Raw genomic sequence first — 26,477 nt, 5'->3', positions numbered from 1 at the left:
TTATAAGTACTAAAACAAATGATAAACTACATTATGCCCACTGAGCTGGCATGTCTTGGATGATAGGGGTGGGAAAAGATAATGAAAAAGCAAAATGCTGTGGGCCAGACAGTCTCATTTCAGAACAGTTTGTTCTGGCCTCCATGGTGTCTGACTGCCTGAAGCATTTCATGGGAAACAGCCCATAGAAGGGTGTAGACGCTGAATTATGACACGGCCACAAAGTGCTCCTTCGAACTACAACTTGATGATTATTCACAACTTGTAATTTGCATTGGTCTGGATTTTTATAGTATTTGCCACAAGTCGGTGGGTTTTGTGCAATAAAAGTATCCGCCGGTTACTGAAATGAGTTTTGGATCTTGGTGTTGCCGTCAGTACAGCTGTGGGTCACAAACCTGTGACAATCCTGCCAAGATGGCAGATGAGAATATTGCGGAAAAGAAATCAATGTCCCCTCTAGTGGTTATTCATTTCTGCAGTAAGCTAATTATGATAATGGCTCTGCATGCTCGTTAGCATGCCACTGCCCCAGAAACTGATAGGCAAGTAATACATTTTGCCGATACCTCTTCATTTCTTAGCCTGCTATCTAATTAGTGATCTGTATATCTGCCAAGAAGGTTGTATTTTATTGTGTTTGTCTGTACAGAAATATCTCAAAAGTACAGATAGATTTGATAACATTTGGTGGAGATTTATAAGAGGTTGCTTTTTTGTAATAGAGTCACATGCAAACATTGGGACCCCTTGCACTTTGACATTTTTCTTATGACACACACACACACAATATGGTAAATCTGTCTGGAGAAGGCAATTCTCTGTGGAAAAAGACCAGTGTGGGAAGCCACCAAGACACGTCTGATGGAGTTATAGGCTTTATGGCTGTGACTGAAGAAACTATGTTCACTGCAGCTTGTGTCTGTTCCCATCACTAGTTGCACATCTTCATGGTGGAGTGGAACAGAGTAGAATTTCCCGATAAGAAAACATGAAATCTAAACTTGTGCCACCTGGGAGACTGTAGCTGAAACTTAACATTTTTAAATAAAATCTCTATTCCACTCCACCAGTTGCAATTTATTTGACGTTTCCCATGCACTCCACCAATGCTGTAATTATAGCATTTCTGTCAGACAAATGCTATTTAATACTTAAGTCACTGGCCTGTCATTTCACCTTTTCACCCGTCAGCCCAACAACATTCATGAGTACAGTCTATCGCCTGCAAACAGACCTCACTGGTTGCTGCACACAAAATCTCGACCAAGATGGCTTCGTCTGTCCCAGCCCCTTTCACTGCCTTCATCAGCTGCTTGGCAAAGAAAACATGTGGCGGGTCCAACATGGCCATGATGGCGTTCTCAAAACTGCCCGACAGCTCCTTTTTCAGGACCTCCTCCAGCTCCTGTGCAAACAGTGATGACAAAGATGCATCGCTTCAGCGTTCAACTTTGGAGGAGGGAAACAGAGAGGCACGCGGGTACTTACGTCATCGTATTTTTCAAAGTAGGCCTGCTTGATCTCCAAGCGCTGGGCTGCAGAACGATTAGCCAGGATCTGAATAATGGGCTCCTCATCTGTGCCTGCATTAACAATAATTGTTAAAAAAAAAAAAAAAGTCATAATGGGCTCAGGTAGGATCCTTCAAATTTAACAAAAAAAGTTATATATATATTAGCGCTGTCACATACATTTTTGAACCATCCACCCTTTTTAGGTTTCAAATCCCTCAAAACCTCGGAGCGAGATCTCAGTAACACTGACGCTCTGATCGGGCTGCACACGGACAACACCATTAACAATGTTGTGCCTAAAACTCTCATGAATATATTCTCTGGGTTTATAGACGTTATTGCGTTTATTTTATTTCCTCCGCCAAGGAGGTTATGTTTTCGGTCGTGTTTGTCTGTCAGCAGGATAACTCAAAACGTTTTGAACGGATTTTGATGAAATTTTGTGGAGTGGTTGGAAATGACAAGAGGAACAAGTGATTAAATTTTAGTGGTGATCCGTTAGCATGTCTATAGGATTTTCAATGTTAAAAGTTAGCATTAAGCAGTTGCAGCTGTCATCACGTTCGGGTGCATTTGTTTTCAAATTATAATATTTCTTAAATTTATTTTTGTTTATATATTAATTATCTAATGATTATTATATACAATTTTAGAGAAAGACAAAAAGAAATAGATCACTGTGCCAAGGAGGGAATCTCTTTAGGGTCAGTGACCCTATGGCCTTGTTTAGAGAAGTGTTTCATAAATGTTAAAAATTCATATATTTGCAGTTTAGTTGAATAATAAATTGAATTTTGTCTCATTTGTTTTTGTCTATAAGCACATGCAATATCAATATCAGTGCTCAGATGACAGTAGCTTCTGGGAAAGGTGCAAGTTGCAATAAACTGATGCCAAGCGCTAAGGATACATGCTATCCAGTCACAGCAGATGAAACTTTACTACTGCGCAAACATCATTGTTAGACTTTTTTAGGTTCAATGATTCCACGACGTGCAGATGTTATGGAGTCAGTGACCCCATGGCCTTGGCGGAGGTTTGCACTCTGAGTACTTCTAGTGTAAACATGCAAGAATCACAGGCTGTCTCTGTTATTTTCAATGGGAGCTGCTGTGAGCTACGCTCACTTCCTGATCATGTCGTTCTGGGGGAAAGTGAAGTTTGCTCTTTAACGTCTTGATTATTGTTCTTTACAACACTGTTTGTCCTCTTTGTTCCAGACTAATATATATATAATATCTCTGAAATTTGGTTTGATCTTATTAAATTCCACGCAGATTAAACATAGCAGACACAGATTATTTGTTATAATTGTTTTAGCAAGTTTTCTGGGTATCATGCACGCAGTCTCTTATTAACGTGATGAAAAGCATAAAAAAAACATTTTTTTAGTATAATAATCATTTTCAATTGTCATCATGTGGATTCTCTATGTTGTTTTGACTGCAGCGACTCTCTGGCGTGCAAGGGATTACGGGATACACGAAAACCCTCAACACGGTACACACATGACAGTTCGGTGCACAGAACTGCATACAGAATACACGGTACGACTCTGCACAGTATGATTCTGGACACATGCTTATTTATTTCTGTCAGTCACTGACATTTGATTTAATTTCCACAGACTGTGTGTCACTCTGGCTTCATGCTCTGTGCAGGAGGCGTGACCAGACCCTCAGTGCAAGAGGTGTGGCCAACCTGCTCAGTCTGCTGTCCGAGTTGAAAAGAAGCAACAGGCAGTCGGGCTCTTAAAGCAAGTGGGTGGATTATTCCAATCTGAAACTTTGGGACCATAAATGGGAATTGGTTAATTTGCCTTTTTATTCCAAAACGTCGACCAAAAAAAGTATACTGATACGCATTTATGTTGAATCCCTGTCCCAGGATGAGATCAGTGCGCATTTTAGTTTCCACAGAAAACGGCAACAACTTCTAAACTGACGTTTTATATAAATTAGTCTAAAATTTCACAGATGAGACGGCCGCCAAATAGCGACACTGCGTATAATTTAAAATCTGTACAGAGTGAGGTTTTGTAAGATGTGTCATTGTGCTAAAGTAAAGTAAAACAAACTTAAAGTGTACCAAAACACGCTGCACAGTAAATTCATCTCAACGCAAATTACACGAGATGTAATTTAATTCACAAATGAAATGAAAAAAAAGAACGTTTACATTTGCACTTTGTCTCAAAGTGTTAACGTGTGTCAGCATCCCTGTGCTGCTCAGATTAAAGAGAGAGACTGTGGTGAAAAACCAAACTTGCAACGAACCATGACTTCTGTACACACACACACACACACACGTATATCCCTCACTGGGATGCCTGAACACCTGGGCCCCTGATCCTTCTGCCTTGTCATGGTGTGAGTGCCTGAATGAACCAATTTCCTAGTCCTGGGGTACGTGCAACATTCCTATTCTGTAACCTTGAAGGAGGGGATGGAGATCAGATAGTAACTAAAGGAACAGTTACTAGTCTGGCCTAGACAGGCCCTGCAAGCCATAGGCTGGACTCAAAACCCCTATTGCATGATAGTCCAATGAGAGCCTCAAAAAGTAGAGGAGTGTGTCTTCTAAGACAACTCAAGAATGGAAGAGCTGATCCTCTCAAGTGACAGACCCTAAGGCCCACCTGAAGAAGGTGTAAGATTATATTCATCCATATCAATCGATCGATCGATCAATAGATTCACCCTGTTGAGGTTTCAAATCCCACAAAATCTGAGTTCGCCACTCTTCGAGATGTTAAGAGCATTGAGAAATGCACTGAGGTGTTCCGATAACGCTGCAATTTAACTAGGGCTGAAATGATTACTTGAATAATTCGATTACAACAAATGATCGAGGCAAATTCTGTGCCTCGAAGCTTCGTTTAAACGTTGTGGTACATATGCCAGGCCTGTGTGTGGTGCTGTAATGTCCCCAGAAAAACAGAAGAAGACTGGAGCATGCACTCAGGCCGCTTAACAGCTAATAATTTAGCCCTTAAAGCTACTGCTTTCCAATGTGACACAGTAAAATAAAGCCTTTTAAGAGAAAGAGGGTCCACTCTGATCATCTGAAATAGACTTACTGCGCATTTAAAGCAAAGCAGTGTGTTAAAAACACATGGTCTGCTCGACGTGCTGAGTGACTGCCAGGTACCCACAGTCGAAGCCGGCTGCTGTTCAGACTCGCCCTAAGTGTTTCGCTTTTTCTGGGCAACACACAAAGCTTCACAAACACGGTAACTTAAAAAAATAAAAAAAATAACTGCGAGGCTGCATGTTCAACCTCCTGCTGAAATGCATCTGCTGAATCGCAGAGAAACAGGGATTAAAAAAAAAAAAAAAAAAAAAAAAAAATCACGTAGGGATCCAGTCCACCAACCTTAAAAAAAAAAAACAAATAAAAAAAACTCAAAATGGTTACATTTTACAAGTTGGTGGTGGTACAGAACAGAAAGCCACATCCCATCGCCATTTCAGCAAAATCGCAAGACTTTGGCACAGGGACATTGTGCCACTGCTTAGGGACGGCTTTGGACTATTGATGTTTAAAAATGCAAAAGTACTTTTTATCCGATTACTCGATTAATCGCCAGAATAATCAATAGAATACTCCATTACAAAAATAAATCGATAGCTGCAGCCCTAAATTTAACTGCTACACACAGACAGCATCAACATCGCAAGGTAAAACTCTTTGCATATTGTGCCTAAAATTCTTGTGAAAATATCTAGGTTTTTAGACTTTGTTATTGTGTTTGTTTTATGTAAACATGCCAATCTCAAGTGACTTCTCCGTTATTTTCAATGGAAAGTGAGTTGCGATCGCTTCGTTTATGTCATTCTGGGGAAAAGCTTGTCGTTTACAACACTATTTGTGCCGTTTGCACAAAGTACAAAGAGTAATATATAAGATGTCTGAAATTTAATTTGCGTTTATGAAGTTCCATGCAGGTTGAAAGTAGCAGACACTGAATATTTGGAATATTTGTTTGAGCAAGTTTTCAGGGGTCTCATGCTTGCAATCTCTTGTAAGTGCTACAAAAGGCATAAAGAAAAAGAAAAAAAAAAAATCTACATTTTGGTAGTATATTGTTCATTTGCAATTGTTATCATGTGCTTTATGTTGTTTTGACTGCAACGCCTCTCTGGTGCACAAGGGACTATAGGATATCTTAACAGGGTGAATATATATATAAAAATGGTAAATGGACTGCATTTATATAGAAGTGCTTTACAATTATGCCTCACATTCACCCCGATGGCAGGGTGCTGCCATACAATGCGCTCACTACACACCGGGAGCAATAGGGGATTAAAGGCCTTGCCCAAGGGCCTATCTATTTTTTATATATATATATATATATATATATATATATATATATAAACACACACACACACACAGGCATGTACATAACTGGTACTCAGGGTGCTTGTGCATGCTAAAAATAAATGATGCGCATCAGAAAACACACGGGGTGTGCAGCCAGTACATTCTGAGTGCCGGTCCCAAGCCCGGATAAATGAGGAGGGTTGCGTCAGGAAGGGCATCCGGCGTAAAACAAGCCAACCCAACTATGCAGACTCAGAATCGAATTCCCATACCGGATCGGTCGCGGCCCGGGTTAACAACGTCCGCCACCGGTGCTATTGCACAACAGGGTGCCGGTGGAAATTGGGCTACTGTTGGGCGAAGACGACGAAGAAGAGGAGGAAAACGTTGCCACAAACAGCAGGAGAAGAGGAAAACTAGAAGGGTGGAAATGAGAGTGGGGACTTTGAATGTTGGTAGTATGACTGGTAAAGGGAGAGAGCTGGCTGATATGATGGAGAGGAGAAGAGAAAGGTAGACACATTGTGTGTGCAAGAGACCAAGTGGAAGGGAAGTAAGAGCAGGAGCATCGGCAGTGGGTACAAGTTGTACCACGGTGAGGACAGGAAGAGAAATGGTGTTGGGGTCATTTTAAAGGAAGAGTATGTTAAAAGTGTGTTGGAGGTTAAGTGAGTGTCTGACAGGGTGATGAGTGTGAAGTTGGAAATTGAAGGGGTGATGATGAATATCAATGCATATGCCCCACAGGTAGGTTGTGAGATGAAGGAGAAAGAAGATTTCTGGAGTGTATTAGATGAGGTGGTGGAGAGTGTGCCCAAGCATGAAAGAGTGGTGATAGGAGCAGACTTCAATGGGCATGTTGGTGAAGGGAACAGAGGTGATGAGGAAGTAATAGGTAGATATGGTATCAAGGATAGGAATGGGGAAGGACAGATGGTAGTTGATTTTGCAAAAAGGATGGAAATGGCTGTGGTGAATACCTACTTTAAGAAAAGGGAGGAGCACAGGGTAACATAAGAGTGGAGAAAGGTGCACACAGGTGGACTACATTCTTTATAGGAGATGCAAGCTAAAAGAAATCAGACTAAGGTGGTAGCAGGAGAGAGTGTCACTAGACAGCATAGGATGGTTGTTTGTAGGATGACTTTAGAGGTAAAGAAGAAGAAGAGAGAGAGCTCAACAAAGGATCAGATGGTGCAAGCTGAAGGAGGAAGACTGTTGTGTGAAATTTAGCGAGCAGGTGAGAGAAGCACTAGTTGGAGGGGAAGCAATTTTGGACAACTGGAAAAGTACTGCAGATGTGGTGAGGGAGATAGCTAAGGCAGTACTGGGTATGACATCTGGACAGTGGAAGGAAGACAAGGAGACTTGGTGGTGGAATGAAGAGGTCCAGGAAAGCATAAGGAGAAAGGTTGGCAAAAAAGTTTTGGGATAGTCAGAGAGATGAGGAAAGTAGACAGGAGTACAAGGAGATGCGGCGTAAGGCAAGAATTGGCAAAAGCAAAGGAAAAGGCATATTGCGAGCTGTACAAGAAGTTGAAGAGTAAGGAAGGAGAAAAGGACTTGTACCGATTGACCAGACAAAGGGACAGAGCTGGAAAGGATGTGCAGCAGGTTAGGGTGGTAAAAGATGCACATGGTAATGTGCTGACAAGTGAGGAGTGTGTGCTGAGAAGGTGGAGGGAATATTTTGAAAAGTTGATGAATAAAGAAAATGAGCGAGAGAAAAGGCTGGATGATGTGGTGAGAGTAAATCAGGAAGTAAAAGAGATTAGCAAGGAAGTGAGGGCTGCTATGAAGAGGATGAAGAGTGGAAAGGCAGTTGGTCCAGATGACATTCCAATGGAGGCATGGAAATGTCTAGGAGAGATGGCAGTAGAGTTTCTAACCAGATTGTTTAATAAAATCTTGGAAAGTGAGAGGATGCCTGAGCAGTGGAGACGAAGTGTGCTAGTTCCTATTTTCAAGAACAAGGGTGATGTGCAGAGCTGCAGTAACTACAGAGGCATAAAGCTGATCAGCCACAGCATGAAGTTATGGGAAAGAGTAATAGAAGCTAGGCTTAGAAAACAGGTGAAGATCTGTGAGCAGCAATATGGTTTCATGCCGAGATAGAGCACTACAGATGCAATGTTTGCTCTGAGAATACTGTTGGAAAAGTACAGAGAAGGACAGAAAGAGTTACATTGTGTGTTTGTGGACTTAAAAAAAGCTTATGATAGGGTGCCAAGAGAAGAGTTGTGGCATTGTATGAGGAAGTCTGGAGTGGCAGAGAAGTATGTTAGGGTAGTGCAGGACATGTACAAGAATAGTGTGACAGCGGTGAGATGCGCAGCCGGAATGACAGACTTATTCAAGGTGGAGGTGGGATTATACCAAGGATCAGCTCTGAGTCCTTTCTTGTTTGCAGTGGTGATGGACAGGTTGACAGATGAGATCAGACAGGAGTCCCCATGGACTATGATGTTTGCAGATGACATTGTGATTTGTAGTGAGAGTAGAGAGCAAGTTGAGTCTAGTCTGAAGAAGTGGAGATATGCTTTGGAGAGAAGGGGAATGAAAGTCAGTAGAAGCAAGACTGAGTACGTGTGTGAACGAGAGGGAGCCCAGTGGAGTAGTGCAGTTACAAGGAGTAGAAGTGGTGAAAGTAGATGAGTTTAAATATTTGGGGTCAACTGTTCAAAGTAATGGAGAGTGTGGTAGAGAGGTGAAGAAGATAATGCAGGCAGGGTGGAGTGGGTGGAGAAAGATGGCAGGAGTGATTTGTGACCGAAGAATATCAGCAAGAGTGAAGGGGAAAGTTTACAAAACAGTAGTGAGACCAGCTATGTTGTATGGTTTAGAGACAGTGGCACTAACAAAAAGACAGGAGGCAGAGCTGGAGGTGGCAGAACTGAAGATGTTGAGATTCTCTTTGGGAGTGACAAGAATAGGAATGAACATATCAGAGGGACAGCTCAGGTGGGACGGTTTGGAGACAAAGTCAGAGAGGCGAGATTGAGATGGTTTGGACATGTGCAGAGGAGGGACCCAGGGTATATAGGGAGAAGGATGCTGAGGATGGAGCCACCAGGCAGGAGGAAAAGAGGGAGACCAAAGAGGAGGTTCATGGATGTGCTGAGAGAGAACATGCAGGTGGTTGGTGTGACAGAGGAAGATACAGAGGACAGGGTGAGAAGGAAACAATTGATCTGCTGTGGCGACCCCTAACGGGAACAGCCGAAAGACAAAGAAGATCAGAAAACACAAGGGAAGCACTTCATAAGAGGAAAGCAATGACAGATTGTAGGAAAAGTGTTTCCCTCTGCTGTGCATCAATGATTTTTTTTTGCACAAACAATCATGATGAGTACCAGTTATGTGCACCCCTGTGTATATGTAAGGATTAAACAACTTGAAGCCGTGCATTATACGGTTTGAATGCACGACATGGAGCCTAAAACACCACGACGCGAACCGGAGTAGTGTCACTCCGCGAAGTGCATTCAAACCGTATAATGCACGGCTTCGAGTTGTTTAATCCGCTTATACCATGGTCCCACACAGTGAGCTAACACAAATATTTATTTAAGTTAACAGAACATGATAAAAATGTGTAAGTATTTGGGATTATTTTATGCCAGTCTCAAGACATTTTCATCCTTGGCAACCGTTCTCTTCTTCTTTCCTGTCTTCAATCTTGTCCAGTTCATCCGATGTTAAATCTTTATGCCGTTGCTTTTGCTGTTCTTCTCGTTTGCTCGCCTCCTCTTCCCATTCCTCAAACGTTTTATTTTGGCCAAAAATATTAAAATTCACTTGGAAATCCATGTTTTGTCATGTTTCTGTCATTCACCTGTCAAAACACAGCTGATCTGCGCCAACTGATTTGCACGTTGACCAGAGTGGAGTGATTATAACAAGTGACTTCACTCGCCGAACTACGTTTGCGTATACACGAAAATACACACATATACACACACTCAATGAACACCTTTTCATCAAGCTAATATAGGTCACCAGGTGCATTAAAAACAGGCATTTCAGTTTTTCATCATTTGCCACTTACATTTAGAGATTTATTAGGAGGGTGCAAATCATAGTTTCTGTGGCAACCCAGAGTAAAACAGGAGAAACACAAAAATAAATGAAAGAAAGAAAGTCACTTGGCAACACTGCCTGGGAATAAATAAATGTCAGGAGCTAGTGCTAGCCACTCCTACTCTTTGAAGAGGTGTTGGGACAGGGGAATGGTTCCACAGACAAACTCTACATCCCACATGAGAGCCAACAAAAAACTCAAATACCGTTTACCTAACTGGAACTTTAACCTTGCTGTTAACCACTACCTCAACCTGAAGGCTTTTCCCAGAAAAATAAAGTATTTCCCACAACAGAATCCAACCCATGTCTGAAGTTAAAGTCTACCAGTAGCATTTTGATTACTTCATTTCAACTCCAATGTGGTGGAAACAGGGTGAAAATTACAAATACTGCATCACTGTACAAATACGAGTATTTATGGATATAACTGTGCATCAGCAGAAACTGATCAAAATAAAATGAAGAAAAACAAGTCAGGAGGCATAGTAAGCTACAAAGAAGTACTCAAAGTCAGCAAGGCTTCAATAAAATAATTATCAGTGACATTACCAGTTACACTAAAAGTAACGTTTTCACCATCTTTAAGATTCAGATGATAAGGCTCGGCCCAGAAGTACTGAAAGCTTGATCAGCAAATAGGCTGACAGCTGAACTGCTTTGTCTTTTTCTTTTAATTATACTTTCCATCCTTTCCAGAATCTGTGGAGGAAAGGAAGAGAAGTGAGAGAGAATGAGTAAATTATACTTACCTAAGCCTTTACATGCTTTTCTGATGCCCTTGATGTCTGCTGTAACGTCAAAGTCCTCATATGGGATAATGGTGGGCTAAAGAAAAAACAAAAAAAACAACACAACATTGTACATACTGAACATGCAAATTGTGAAACTATTCACCAAATAGTTATCAGAAAAAACAATATCTTGATATTATTACTATTCGTTTTTAAAATAGCAACATTTATAGAAAAAAAGAAAATCATTTGAGATTAAACATCAATCACCTTAAAGATTGACTGTTATAAAAAAAGTGAATAAGAGAAAAACACTGGAGATAAAACTGATACAGATTGGGCACTGCAGTCTCGTTTGAGGGCGGGCACTAAAGGGGTAAAATATCATATGGCGTAATTTCTCTACTTCCAGGAAAAACAGACAGCATTTTTAAATGGGTTTTGGGGCAAATTACAAGTAAACAAAGTGAAAACGCAAAGAAAAAGTGACGATGCGGTGGAAGGTGGACAGGATTTGCAGTCTGCTTATGACCCAGAGCGCGAACATGTCGAGGCAGTTTTGCAGGCGAGAGAATGGAGCTAATCTGGTTAGCTGTGTAGGCTGACACTTACCAACATGACCTCTCCCATCTGCCTCCTCTTCTCTTCTCCACTGGGAACCGAACAACAAAAAAATTTTTTTTTGCGACTGCTTCGGTGATTGCAACCGAAAACTCAGCAGTACACCATTTTTCTGTGTGACCTTATGCTGTGTTTATATTGCACATCGGAGCGGAGGTCCCCGTCAGCGGTCAAATCCCACAATATTATGCAGGGTTCAAACGAGACTGCGGTGCCCTATTGAAGAGTTTGATTTCAGCATCTCAAGGCCATGTATTAAATCAAGTTTTTCCATAGTCAAAAATTTTTGTATGTTTACTTTGAAAACTGGGTGTGCCACTCAAAACTTTTCTGATTTTTTTTTTTAAAGCCCTCAAACTTAATGTTTTTGACATTACAAATGTGATTTTCTGTTCACACACTAAGAGAGAGAGCTACATGAGCAACTTCACACCATACTACATGTTTGCATCCATTACACTGAACAAAATTACAAACCCGATATTGGACATCAACTATTTTGTACAGTTAGGGTTAAACAAAATTTATCAGTTCAGTCAACACACCTTTATTGTTCATTTTCACACAGATTAGACACATAATGCATTCACATGTCCATTTGGATCTCACTGAGATTCATTACAACCCCGGGGAGGGGTCATGCATCAAAAGTCACAAGTATCTTGTGTGGTCTCTTTGCATCTCGCAGTGCAGTACATCTCACTACGCAGAGTACACCTAGATATCCTGTCCATAAATGTCACAAACAGGATTGGTGACAAGGTGCAGCCCTGGTGGAGGCCAACCCCCACTGGAAGCGAGTCTGACTTACTGCCAAGAACACAAAGACAGCTCTCGCTTTGCGAGTACAGAGATTGTATGGCCCTGAGAAGGGACCCCTCACTCCATACTCCAGCAGCACTTCCCACAGTATCTCCCAGGGTACCCGATCAAACGCTTTCTCCAAGTCCACAACACACATGTATACTGGATGGGCATAGTCCCAGGCCTCCTCATGTGAACCATGAGAGTGAAGAGCTGATTGGTTGTTCCTCGGCCAGGACGGAACCCGCATTGTTCCTCTTCAAGCCGTGGTTTGACTATCGGCCGAACCCTCCTTTCCAGCACCCTGGAGTGGACTTTAGCAGGGAGGCTAAGTAGTGTGATGCCCCTGTAGTTGGCACACACTCTCTGTTCCCCTTTATTAAATATGAGGACCACTACCCAAGTTTGCCACTCCTTTGGCACTGTCCCAGACCTCAACCCAATGTTGAAAAGACGTCTCATCCAAGACAGTCCCTTCGCACCCAGCGCCTTCAGCATTTCTGGACAGATCTCATCAACCCCCGGGGCTTTGCCACAGCAAAGTTGTTTGATTACCTCAGTGACTTCCACCAAGGAAATTGATTATGATCCCCCATCGGTGTCCAGCTCTGCCCCTACTGTAGAGGGTGCTCCAGTCTGATGCAGGAGTTCCTCAAAGTGTTCCTTACCCGTGACAGATTATCTCCTCAGCTGAGGTCAACAGAGTCCCATCCTTACTTTAGACAGCTTGGATAGTTCCCAGTTTTCCTCTGCTGAGGTACCTCACAGTCCATCAGAAGCACTTTGGTGACAACCAAAAGTCCTTCTGCATGGTTAGTTCCAACTCCTCTCACACCCACTGCTTTGCCTCCCTCACAGATGAGACTGCCACCCTTTGGGGTCTGTCAGTACCTTGCAACTGCCTCCGGAATCCTCCAAGATAACATATCCTATAAAAACTCTTATAAGCATCCTTATGTTTGAACATGGTGTTTGGTATGGACAGTCCATGACAAGCACAGAAGTCCAATAACGCCCACTAGGGTTTAGAGCGGGGAGGCCGCTCCTCCCAATCATGCCTCTCCAGGTATCTCTGTCAATGCCCATGCGTATGTTGAAGTCCCCCAGTAGAACAATGCAGACCTCATACAGGAGTTCATTTTAGGACTCCAAGAAGGCCGAATACTCTGAACTGCTATTTGGTGCATACGCACAAACAGCAGTCAGAGCCCCTGCCACCCGAAGGCGCAGGGAGGTGACCCTCTCATCTACCGGGGTAAACTCCAATGTAGAGGCGCTCAGCCGGGGACTCGTGAGTATCCCTACACCTGCCTAGTGCCTCAGCCTGGGCAACTCCAGAGAAGAATAAGGACCAACCCCTTTCAAGGAGAGAAGTTCTGAAGCCGAGGCTCTATGTGGAGGCGAAGCCCATCAGATCTAACTGGTAGCGCTCCACCTCCCGCACAAGTTCCGGCTCCTTCCCCCACAGCGAGGTGACATTCCACACCCCTGGCTCTAGCCTCTGCCGCCGAGGTCTGGTCCATCAAGGCCCTCGACTTTCACTGCCACCCATGGAACAGCGCACTTGATCCCAGCGGTTCCCCCTGCGGGTGGTGAGCCCACAGGGTGGAGATGGAAAGTACATGTCGCTGTTTTGGGCGGCGCTCGACCAAACTCTGTGGCAAGCCTGGCCACCAGACACTCGCTGATGGGCCCTCCGTCCAGGCCTGATTCCAGATGGGGCCCCGGGCTGGGTATCCTCTTCCTCGTTTTTTTTAATGGAGTCATTGTGAACCATTCTTAGTTTGACTCCTCGCCTGGGACCAATTTGTCATGGGAGACCCTACCAGGAGCACAAAGGCTACAGACAGCACAGCTCTCAGGTTCATAGGGGCACACAAACCTGTTGATGATGGTTCCTGGAGAACCATTTGTGAATTTAAAACAATAGGAATCAGCCTGCAGGATGATGGGCTTGGTGGTTAGCACTGTTGCCTCACAGCAAGAAGGTCATGGATTCAATTCCCACCTGTGGCCTTTCTGTATGGAGTTTGCATGTTCTCCCCATGTTTGCATGGGTTCCCTCCAGGTGCTCTAGCTTCCTCCCACATCCAAAGACATGCAGGTTAGGTGAACAGGAAACTTTAAGTTGTCCATAGGTGTGAATGTTTGTTTGTCTATATGTGGCCCTGTGACAGACTGGCATCCTGTCCGTGATGTACCCTGCCTCATGCCCTATGACTACTGGGATAAGCTCTAGCCCCCCCACGACCCTTAACTGGAGTAAGTGATTGACGATGAGTGAGGGATCAGCCTGCTGTTACTTGCACATGCACAAAAAAATTGGGAATCTTTGACGTTACCGTTCATAAAGTATTTTAAAAATTAAAGTGTTTCGTTTATATTTTTACATCTGCTAAAGATGTAATAAAATGACCTGCATTTATTTGTCTGTCTCTCTGTTGGCAGGATTGTGTCACAACTACTGCACAGATTTTGACAACATTTTCACCACAGAGATATTAGACCTTGGAAGAACCCATTAAATTTTGGAGTTGATCCACATCCTGAATCAAGTTTCACTTTATACAGGCTTTGAAGGATTATGTCAAAACTACTGCACAGATTTTGATGAAATTTTCAACACAGATACATATTAGGCCACAGAAGACTCCATTAAATTTTGGAGGTGATCTGGATCCAGATCCTGGATCAAGATTCACTTTATATAGACTTTGAAGGATTAAATCAAAGCTACTTCACGAATCCTCACAAAATTTTCACCACAGATAGATATTACAGCATGGAAGAATCCACAGAATTTTGGAGGTGATCCGGATCGGCGGACGTCAGAAATCTGATTTCTCTTGTTGTTCAGTATATGAGGTCTGTTAGAAAAGTAGCCGACCTTTTTATTTTTTCAAAAACCTGATGGATTTGAATTACGTGTGCTTGCATGAGCCAACCTTGAGCCTTCGTGCGCATGCGTGATTTTTTTTTCACGCCTGTCGGTTGCGTCATTTGCTTGTAAGCAGCCTTTGTGTGAGGATGGGTGTTGTCTCGTCATTTTTTTCTTTGCAAGGAAATGGCGGAATGACTGGAGCAGCGCGACTGCATCAAATTTTGCCACAAACTGGGCAACAGCCAGGTGGAAACCATTAGGATTATTCAGACGGCTTTCGGTGACGATCCTCTGGGCATCACACAGATTAAGGAGTGGTACAACCGGTTTAAAGACGGCCGCACAACAGAGAGTGAGCCGCGCTCCGATCGGCATCAACACGCTGAAACGACCGGATCATTTCCGAAGTGAATGCTGTGAAGATGCAGGACCGTTGTGTGATTATCTGAGAAACTGCGGAAGAGGTGGACATCAGCACTTTTTCGGCACATTCCACTGTGACAGAAGATTTTGCCATGAAAAGAGTTGCGGCGAAATTCATCGGCACAAAGCTGATGGCGCAGCAAAAGCGCCTCCGTGACGAAGCATCACAGGACATGTTGTGACATGCCCAGCTCGTCAACCATTCGGAAGATTCAGACGGCTTTCAGTGGCTTTTCAGTCATGTGACTATCAGAGAAATTGTAAAACAACAATTGGAAAACAACTTTCCACCTGGCTATTGCCCAGTTTGTGGCAAAATTTGATGCAGTCGCGCTGTTCCAGTCGTTCCGCCATTTCCTTGCAAAGAAAAAACGCAGAGAGACTCCACCCATCCTCACACAAAGGCTGCTTACAAGCAAATGACGCAACCGACAGGCGTGAAAAAAATCACGCATGCTCATGCAAGCACACGTGATTCAAATCCATCAGGTTTTTGAAAAAAAAAAAAAGGTCGGCTACTTTTCTAACAGACCTCGTATATCTGCGGTAATGACTCTTGAGATGAAATACCTAAATTAAACTGCTCAGCCTCTGTATTAAAGAGCCCCTTTAGACAAAGTCCCAAAATATAAAGACAGCAAATACTGCTTTTCAGAAAAGTTTTATTGCCATATGAGTGAAAAGTTCACATTAGGAAACTGCTGTGGTACTTGGTGCTAACATACGAGGGCTGTCAATAAAGTTACGGTCCTTTTTATTTTTTTCAAAAACTATATGGATTTCATTCATATGTTTTTACGTCAGACATGCTTGAACCCTCGTGCGCATGTGTGAGTTTTTCCACGCCTGTCGGTGACGTCATTCGCCTGTGAGCACTCCTTGTGGGAGGAGTCGTCCAGCCCCTCGTCGGAATTCCTTTGTAGGAGAAGTTGCTGAGAGACTGGCGCATTGTTTGATCAAAATTTTTTCTAAACCTGTGAGACACGTCGAAGTGGACACGGTTCGAAAAATTAAGCTGGTTTTCAGTGAAAATTTTAACGGCTGATGAGAGATTTTGAGGTGATACTGTCGCTTTAAGGACTTCCCACGGTGCGAGACGTCGTGCAGCGCTCTCAGGCAGCGTCATCAGCCTGTTCAAGCTGAAAACCTCCACATTTCAGGCTCTATTGATCCAGGACGTCGTGAGAGAACAGAGAAGTTTCAGAAGAAGTCGGTTTCAGCATTTTATCCGGATATTCCACTGTTAAAGGAGATTTTTTTAATGAAAGACGTGCGGACGGGTCCGCGCGTCGGGACGCAGCCGCCGCGACGCTCCGCCACAGGAAAAACACCTCTGTTGAAAGCCTTAAGGACAAGTTGGAACATGTCCTGCCTGTTAAACAATTTCTCATATACTCACTCCACTGAAAGCCATCAAAAGCCGCCTGGATTTTACAAATGGTTATCAACACGGAGGTGTTTTTCCTGTGCCGCCGCACCGCGTCGGCTGCGTCCCGACGCGCGGATCCGTCCACACGTCTTTCATTAAAAAAATCTCCTTTAACAGTGGAATATCCGGATAAAATGCTGAAACCGACTTCTTCTGAAACTTCTCTGTTCTCTCACGACGTCCTGGATCAATAGAGCCTGAAATGTGGAGGTTTTCAGCTTGAACAGGCTGATGACGCTGCCTGAGAGCGCTGCGCGACGTCTCGCACCGTGGGAAGTCCTTAAAGCGACAGTATCACCTCAAAATCTCTCATCAGCCGTTAAAATTTTCACTGAAAACCAGCTTAATTTTTCGAACCGTGTCCACTTCGATGTGTCTCACAGGTTTAGAAAAAATTTTGATCAAACAACGCGCCAGTCTCTCAGCAACTTCTCAGACAAAGGAATTCCGACGAGGGGCTGGACGACTCCTCCCACAAGGAGTGCTCACAGGCGAATGACGTCACCGACAGGCGTGGAAAAACTCACGCATGCGCACGAGGGTTCAAGCATGTCTGACGTAAAAACATATGAATGAAATCCATATAGTTTTTGAAAAAAATAAAAAGGACCGTAACTTTATTGACAGCCCTCGTAAAAGACAAACAAATAAATAAATAAAAAAAATCCTTGTACACCGAAATATTTTGTAAATTTATCCTTTATAAATTAATTTTATTTTAGTAATGACTTTTTAGACATCTCTGTCTAACACTTACAAATTAAGTGCTTTTTAAAAAAAAATGCAAACTGAGAAAAAAAATTATTCATTCAATTTTTAAAATGATGCTCTTTATGTCAAAGTGAAAACAAAATTGGGCAAGATGATTTAAACACACACACAAACACCAAAAGCCAAAGATATAGTGACTTTAAAAGTAATGATTTAGTTGTACTATATTTAAAAAAGGTGTGCACTTATTCAATCAACTTTGTGATTTATGTTTATTTAATTTAGATTATGCAGATTTTTCACGTAGATTTTTTTTGACGACAAAAGCCAGAGTTCTACGGTTTAGCATCATAACAAATAAAATATAGATTATTTATGTTTATTGCGGCCTGCTGAGTCATCCTGCTGCCTTCACACACTGTAGCCTCATTGATCAGACACATTTACATACAGCCACTCCTGCTCGGCTCCCTCCCTCACTTTACGCCTCTTAACTGCGCAATTTCTTGTTCTCACTATTCACAGTCACTTCATCATCTTTACCTCAAACCAAACCCATTTTATCCACTTTAACATTACGCTGGCATCATGTTTAACTTTACACTTTGACATTTCTGCTGCATCACTGCTTGGTAAGCGCAAAACTCTCTCTTTCTTTATGAGCTGACAGAGTTGTTTTTCGTGAACAACTTGGAGAAAATTGCCTTTTTCTCACCTGCACGTTGCCCATGATTGTCGGACGGGTTTTTCCACTACTGGAGTAATATGAAGCTGTTAGGATGTGCGCTGTCTCTTGTTGAGTTCCGTGTCTGCCGCCTGGTTCCTGCCCTGTCCGTCCGCATCTGCAGCCATGACGTCACCGCCGTTCATTTATTAGCGCCGGCGCCAACGAGAGGGGCGGTGACCGTAAATCAAATGTTTAAAAAAAAAAAAAAAAACCTTCAGTCCAGATTAGAGGTGGGCGATACTGGGCATTTTGGTATTGATCTGATACCAAGTAAATACAGACCCAGTATTGCTGATACCGATACCGATACTTTTTCATATTTAAGTTTCATAGATCCAAAGGATCCAAAAGACCTATTATAGAATTTCACCAAACATTGTACGTGACAACAAAATACTTAATTATCACAATCAACATTTTTGTTTAAAAAAATGTCACTCAACACAACTTAAAATCTCCTGAGGTAGAGGGCTGACAAACCACAATACAAGGGTGCGCTCCTCTGTGTTGTGTGACACAGCGCAGCGCTGCTCTTACAGAGAGTAGATTTTGATGAATATGCGTGCGCAACAGTCAGTGCGTGCGGGAGAGAAAAAAAAGCTTGAGTATCGATCTTTTTACACGAAGATCATTCAATATCAATACCAGCGTTGGTATCGATATTATCGATATTAGGATTGATCCGCCCACCTCTAGTCCAAATCACACAATTATCTGCTGCAGCAACAAGTCTTTTTTTTAATTTATAAATGTGTGTTGGTAACAACAAAAATGTAGAATAGTGGGCAAGTAAGTGACAGTCCATCCTCGAGAGTGACAACTTGAAGCCATATTGTTTCCAAGCTGAAGCGATTGGACACTATTATTCACTGTATTTTATGCAGATTTTTGTCGAATACTTGCGATGTGCAGTATAATCAAGGGTTGATGACTCTGGCATTGGAAGTAATATGGCACCTGTCATTCTCAAAACCCTGGAACACCAGTGTCACCACTCTCTGTACATGCCCTCTAGTCCATCCCAGTCAGGTTGTGTGTAAAAGATTACTCAAAAACAATAAATTCTATCCCCTACTTAAGAAGAGCACATAACAAAGATGAACTGATTATTTTGTCATGAACCTTTAATGTACTAGATCAATCCCACAAGCAGTTTTGTTTTGCCCACATGTTAGCATCCGCTAATAAGCAGGATTAAGCTAGCAAATGTGGGGAGAAACATAACACCTGCTATGTTTGCAAATTCAAAATGAAATTTTGAATTTTGAAATGTCCAGCTTTCCACAATTTCACTGATATTTACTGGACTGGTAAGCATTGAAAGCCGAGATAGACATGTCCAAACTTGTCCTCTGACACGCCGAAACGGAAGTGTTCCTTTGTCTCGCTTCCAAAGCGAATCAGCCTTTACGCGCGAAGCCTCTGCGCGGCTTTCCATGACAAAATCTCTTGTTAAAAGTGAAATCTGCCAGAAAATGGCTGATGTCCAGCTCTTGTGATAACCAGAGAAATAGCACACGACGGTCTCGTATCCACAGAGCCATCCGTTTAGAAATGGTCTGGTGGCTTGTGCCGCGTTGTCGCAGCTCGGAGCACGGCCCACCGAGCGTCCTTAAAGGGGTCCTTAAAGGTGTAGTAACAGACCTTATTCTCTGTGAAGCCCGTAAAATTTTCACCGAAAGCCAGATAAATTTTTCGAATGGTTTCCAGGTGCCAGTCGCTAACAGCTTCTGAAAAAATTCTGATGGAAAAAAAGTCCTTTTCATTCCGCCATTTCCAGACAATGAAAATCCGACGAGGGGGCGGGACCACTCCTTCCCAAGGCATGCTCACAGGCGAATGACGTCACCGAAAGGCGTGCAAAAACTCACGCAGCGCACGAGGGTTCAAGCATGTCTGATGTAAAAACATATGAATGAAATCCATTTAGTTTTTGAAAAAAATAAAAAGGACCGTTACTTTATTGACAGACCTCGTATTCAGATGTATCAAGGGATGCGTAGACATGAATCCACGCACAGCTGCACACAAGAAGGAAAGAGCACACAACTGTTTTACTAAGCCATGACAATGTAAACATGACAAATAATTAATTTGCAGCTTGTTGGGCACACGCACGAATGGCTGAAGCTGGAGAGGTCCTGTGTGATTCAAGAATTGATTACAGCCGTTTTCAACAGCCAATTTGCCAATTTGCAGAGAAAATGATTAATCCGACATGCCACAATCCAGTGGAAGTGGTAGTTTAGCTGTATTCCCTCTGCCATTGTACCAAAGTGAACTTCTTTGGTAAAATGAGATGAGTGTGCACGCACAGAGGAGGGAGGGACAGAGGGGGGGCATTGAGCCTGGTGACACCAACAGGAAGAACTAGACAGGAAGGCATCTGATTGTTTTTTGAGAGCGGATCGCGGGGCTTCTATTGGTCAGAGTTTTATTGAACCTACAGCTGCTACAGACGCCTGATTTTTTTCGTTCCTTTTCTGAATACATAATGTATTGATGACTGTTAGGATAAACAAACCATTTCACCCAATATAACAAAAAGTGTTTCTGAACAGAGTTACCTACCCTAGCTTAAATAATAATAAAAAAATTGAATGCACACATGCCCAAATGTGTCCATGCTGGTTTTCATTAGGAACAATTACACGGATAAATTATGTAACCACCAAGCCCATCACACCCCTCCCCCCCATCACACACCGCGCCTCCAGCCTGATGCACATTTGCCCACCACACGATTTGAACATTGACGGAATGAAAATGTTTCCTATTAACAAAAACAAATTCATCATGTGATGGCGCCTTCATAGCAATATGTGTGCAGTCAATAGCTTTGATTACATTCGGGAAACCGGCTCTCGCTGCAAAATGCACTTTAATGTTGGAATGTACCTGAATGAGATTCGGATGATTGTGTTCCACACAGCTGGCATGGCTAGGCGCAAGGTTGACTGGCACACTCCTGACCGATCAGCCAGCTCATGCTGGAATGCCCATGATGCCAGGATGCCCAGCGTAGTCAGCACCTGTGTGCGCACAAACAACCACTGGCTCCTCACTGTATTGCGCTCTGGGCCGGCTGTAGTTGTATGGGCAGCTCCAGTAACAATGGCCTTGGTAATCAAAATCGGTTTATGAGCCAATTAGCTTCATTTGCAAGTAAATCCTTGCATTCCGAGTACATGCTCACATCGGATTGCACCATTTGCAAGATGCTTTAACAATGCTAACGCAGCCATTGTTAATGCCATTTTATACATCACTTTGTGCATGCTTTTATATCTATCCATATAATTGATGACTTCCTGTTTTCACACTATTAACGGTTCCCAGCATCACCTTTACATGTCCACAGTGGAACAATAGCTGTATAAACGTACGTACGCCAGTCAGGATTTTTGTTTGAGGCACTGCACATTTCCATGGTCATTTCACTTTTGATACATCTGAACGTTAGCGTGGAGACAGGCGTATGTCAGGTTTTAGTGCGTAAGCACGCTTTGTTCATGAGGCCCCTAGAGAGGTGCTGGACTATGTCTGGAATTGTCCAGGGTGAGAGGCACTTGGGGTGGGTGGGATACTCACAACTCCCTGGCTGTGTTGTTATTTTGGAGGGCTGCCTCAATATGACTTCATGTCATGGACAGGATTTGGACTGTTGTTTGTGCACATGCACCAAAAAAGCAGTTCAGAATGCCCAGCCTTCTTTGAGAATCATACCAGTTCCTGGAAAAGGACCCTGCTGGGTGCTCCTGAGTTCAATAATGGAGAAACTTGAAGGGGAGTGATTGGAGTGAACGGCACCCCTGATCTGAACCCATGTGTGTTGTTACTGGACATGGATTGTCCATCACAAACACCTTGTATGGGCACCCCTCTGAATCATGTCGTCTGACCTGTGACTTGGACACTCAGGTGATGAGAAGGGTGGAGCGATCAGCTGTTAACCTGGTGATGAGCAGGGTCAGGTTGTGGGATAAACCACTAAACTCAAAGGCCTTCATGATTTGTGAGGGATTTTTTTAGACCATTTGGTGAAAGTATGATATAATAAATTGTTGAAAAGGTAGTTCTGCTGACTGCTCACTGTGTGCACACCATAATGCTGTGGCATCAGATCGATGATCTCAGTCTACACGGAGCTTGCCTGATTTTCCAACTTGGAATTCTGACTGGGCATTCGGAATGAACATTTCATAGCACTTTTCCAAGCTGGAGCACATTTTTTCAGTCTCAAGTACAATGGATCACAGCATTTACCCTGAATACTACAGAGGTTCCTGCATTGAGCCCCCGAGTCGTATTTTGCGGTATTTCAAGTCCATGATGAAGGTTTGAACATTGAGAGAATATAACCAAGTAGAATTCCATTATTGTGCATATATATATATATATATATATATATATATATATATATATATATATATATATATATATATACGAGGTCTATTAGAAAAGTATCCGACCTTATTATTTTTTTCAAAAACCACATGGATTTGAATCACGTGTGATTACATCAGACATGCTTGAACCCTCGTGGGCATGCGAGAGTTTTTTCACGCCTGTCGGTTACGTCATTCGCCTGTGGGCAGTCTTTGAGTGAGGAGTCGCCCACCCTCTCGTCGATTTTTTCATTGTTTAGGAATGGCTCAGAGACTGCTGCTTTGTTTGATCAAAATTTTTTTCAAAACTGTAAGGCACAACTGAGTGGACACCATTCGATAAATTCAGCTGGTTTTCGGTAAACATTTTAACAGCTGATGAGAGATTTTGGTCCGGTAGTGTCGCTTTAAGGACGGCCCACGGTGCTTGACGGCGATCTGCGCTTCGAGGCGGCAGCGTCTCGCCGTTTCAAGTTGAAAACTTCCACATTTCAGGCTCTGTTGACCCAGTAAGTCGTCAGAGAACAGAGAACTTTCAGAAGAAGTCGGCATGAGGAGTTTATTCGGACATTCCATTGTTAACGGACATTTTGTAATGAAAGAACGTGCGGGCAGAGTCGCATGTCGGGCAGGACCCGACCGCGGGGGGTCGCGACAGGAAAAACACCTCCGTTGGAAACCTTAACGGGCAAGTTGGAACATGCCCAAGCTGTTAAACAATTTCTCAGTTACTCACTTGTTGAAAGCCATCAAAGCCGCCTGAATTTTACAAATGGTTTTCAACACGGAGGTGTTTCGTGCACGTCTTTCATTAAAAAATGTCCTTAAACAGTGGAATGTCCGCATAAAGTCCTCATGCCGGCCCTCTTCTGAATCTTCTCTGTTCTCTTACGACGTTCTGGGTGAATTAAGCCTTAAATTAGGATGTTTTCAGCTCGAAACAGGCTGACGACGGTGCCTGGAAGCGCTGCGCGAACGTCCCGCTCCGTGGGAAGTCCTTACACCGACAGAAACACCCCATAATCTCTCATCAGCCGTTAAACTTTTCACCAAAAACCAGCTTAATTTGTCGAATAATGTCCACTCGGATATTCCTCACAGGTCCACAAAAAATTTTGATAAAGCAACGCACGCCGTCTCGAGCAGCGTGTGAAACAAAGGAGTTCAGCCAAGAGGGCGGGACCACATCTCACTCAAGGCCTGCCCACAGGGAAATGACGTCACGTGAAAAAACTCACGCATGCGCACGAGGGTTCAAGCATGATTGGTGTAATATATATATATATATATATATATATATATATATATAATATATATATTAGCACACTTTTCAGTTCCTGATTTTTTTTTCTTTTCTTTTGTTCTTGTACAAACTTATCTTAAATGCAGGTTTATCAAACCCTTTTCTGAATCAGTAACTCCTCGGCAACAGATCCCGCACCTCCTCAAAACTCCAGTCTTGCTATAAATTCATTGTGTTCACTGTTTCAAGTCTGGGATTTTGTCGCCTCTCCTCCCCCCAAACCAGTGAAAGCTTGATTCCATCTAGCAAGCAGTTGCTCAGATATGTAAAGTCCACCTAGAACAGCTCAGCTCTCTGTAAGGTTTTTGGACCTTCCACATAGGGGCAGTGTTATAACGTCTGGGAGCTGTTATGGTTGGCAGGACTGAAAATAATTCAAACTGCAAATTTGTATCCTGCAACCCCAGATCAGAAAAAAGTCAGACCAGCATCAAAAATACAACCTCAAAATAAATAAATAAATAAATAAAATGCTGCAGTGATTTTGACTTCTATTTAATTGCAGACAACATAAACCCAAACATTTCATGTTGTGAGGGGTCAACTTGATTTCATTTGTTAATATATTTGTTTCCATTCCTGCATTAGGCCCGTAACACGTACCAAAAAAAGTTGTAACAGGCAATTTGGGGCAAGTAATGGGGTTAAAATGATTGAATGAATGGATAAATAAACATTGGCGTTAATACAAACTAGTGATGTCAACAGGTTATTGCAATCATGATTTGATACTAATCAATAAAAGGGAAAAAAAAAACCTCAAAACGAGGTCACTTCATTAATTAAGAACATCAAATTAAAAGATAATGCAAACAATAACGGAACAATAAGTAAAGTTTGAACACTGGCTTAGTCTACCACAAAAACAAGAATCCCCCCCTTTTTTTTTACACTATGACTTTTTACACTTATGACTTATGAATGACTTTTTTGGGAGAAACTCCTTCCCTCTCTCTCTGTGTCTCTCTCTCTGGCTCCCTCCTTCCGTCTGTCCACACGCTTGTCACAGGCACATGGTTTGTGTGGAACAGAAGTCAGGTTGCAGAGCATGCATGCTTGGAGCTGCAGTGAGTGATGACTCAGACAGGTTTATGAAGGTGAGATTTTCAAAATAAAGAGCTTGGAATGCTCACCAAAAAAAAAAAAAAAAAAAAGAAAGAAAGAAAAGAGAAGCTGAACAGTTGAATGAATAAATGAATGAAAACTGTTTATTTGGAACATTTGATACAACAACAATTACAAGATAGATCAGTGAAGACAACAACAAAAAAGTTCCTACTGTGTACCCAACATATCCGAAAAGGGGGTAGGATGAAGAATCAGCTTATTTTTCCCTACCCCTTCTTCCCCACAACCAGTGATACCCTTTGCCACATATACACATAGATTCCTACACACCTAAACCGATATATATATATATATATATATATATATATATACAAACATAAATATACACCTACACATACCTACTTACATACAAAATACTATATATTTACAAGCCGAAGCAAAAAACAAAAACACCCTAACCCTCATTACCCTTCCTCCTCCCTATACCTAGAAAAAAACATATTTTTGTACCGCTGTTTGAACCGGTTCATGCTTGGACATTGCTTGAGCCCCACTCCCAATCTGTTCCACATCCTCACCCCACAGACAGAAATACAGAAACCTTTTAATGTTGTTCGTGCCCACTGATGCTTTAAATTAAATTTCCCCCTCAGACTGCAATCTCCTGATCTGTTAAAAAACGTATTTTTAATATTTGCTGGAAGTAAATTGTTTATTGCTTTATACACGATTTGTACTGTTGAAAATGAACCAAGTCTGTGAATTTTAAGAATTTGGATTGTAAAAAAAAGTTTATCGTATCATCTATTATCACCCCCAGAAACTTATTTTCATGTACCCTTTCAATATCTACCCCCTCGACTTGTAACTGAACCTGTATGTCTGTATTACAATAGCCAAATAACATGTATTTTGTTTTACTTAAGTTTAATGATAATTTGTTTCTGTCAAACCATATTTTCAATTTTCCCATTTCTATACTGATCCTCCTCAGTAACTCCTGCAAATCCCCCCCCCCTGAACAAAAAATGCTTGTGTCATCTGCAATAATACTAATTTTAATATTTTGGAACATTGACAATATCATTTATATAAATTAGAAACAGTTTTGGACCCAATACTGACCCCTGTGGGACGCCACAAGCATTGTCCAAGCATGATGATGTATATTCCCCCAACTTCACAAACTGTTTTCTGTTACTTAAGTAGCTTCTCACCCAGTGCAACACCAACCCCCTAATCCCATACTGTTCAAGTTTATTGATTAATATGTCATGATTGATTGTATCAAAAGCCTTTTTAAGGTCTATAAATATTCCAACTGAATGTAATTTGTGGTCTATGGCGTTTTTAATCTCCTCAACTGATTCTATTAATGCAAGTGATGTTGAACTATGTGCTCTGAATCCATATTGACTATCAGTAAGTAACTTATGTTTATTTATGAATTTGTGTAATCTATTAT

At 42.3% G+C, this 26,477-nt stretch overlaps 1 protein-coding gene across 2 annotated transcripts in view; it reads right to left on the bottom strand.

The window, feature by feature from the left end:
* Positions 1-18,384, bottom strand: part of LOC117521738 (annexin A13-like) — a 39,627-nt gene extending 21,243 nt beyond the window's left edge. For both annotated transcript variants that reach the window (XM_034183079.1, XM_034183080.1), the window contains exons 1-4: positions 18,242-18,384; positions 10,676-10,751; positions 1,492-1,586; positions 1,238-1,408 (exon numbers count right to left, since the gene is read on the bottom strand). In XM_034183079.1, coding sequence (XP_034038970.1) covers positions 1,238-1,408; positions 1,492-1,586; positions 10,676-10,751; positions 18,242-18,256 — 357 coding nt within the window. In that variant the 5' untranslated portion in view covers positions 18,257-18,384. The remainder of the gene's footprint in view (positions 1-1,237; positions 1,409-1,491; positions 1,587-10,675; positions 10,752-18,241) is intronic.
* Between the last annotated feature and the right edge of the window lie 8,093 nt (positions 18,385-26,477).

Source organism: Thalassophryne amazonica, chromosome 12 (genome assembly GCF_902500255.1).
Source record: "Thalassophryne amazonica chromosome 12, fThaAma1.1, whole genome shotgun sequence".
Taxonomy (NCBI): Eukaryota; Metazoa; Chordata; class Actinopteri; order Batrachoidiformes; family Batrachoididae; genus Thalassophryne; species Thalassophryne amazonica.
The sequence above is the reverse complement of the archived record's forward strand: the minus strand, read 5'-3'. Positions and strand labels throughout refer to the sequence as shown.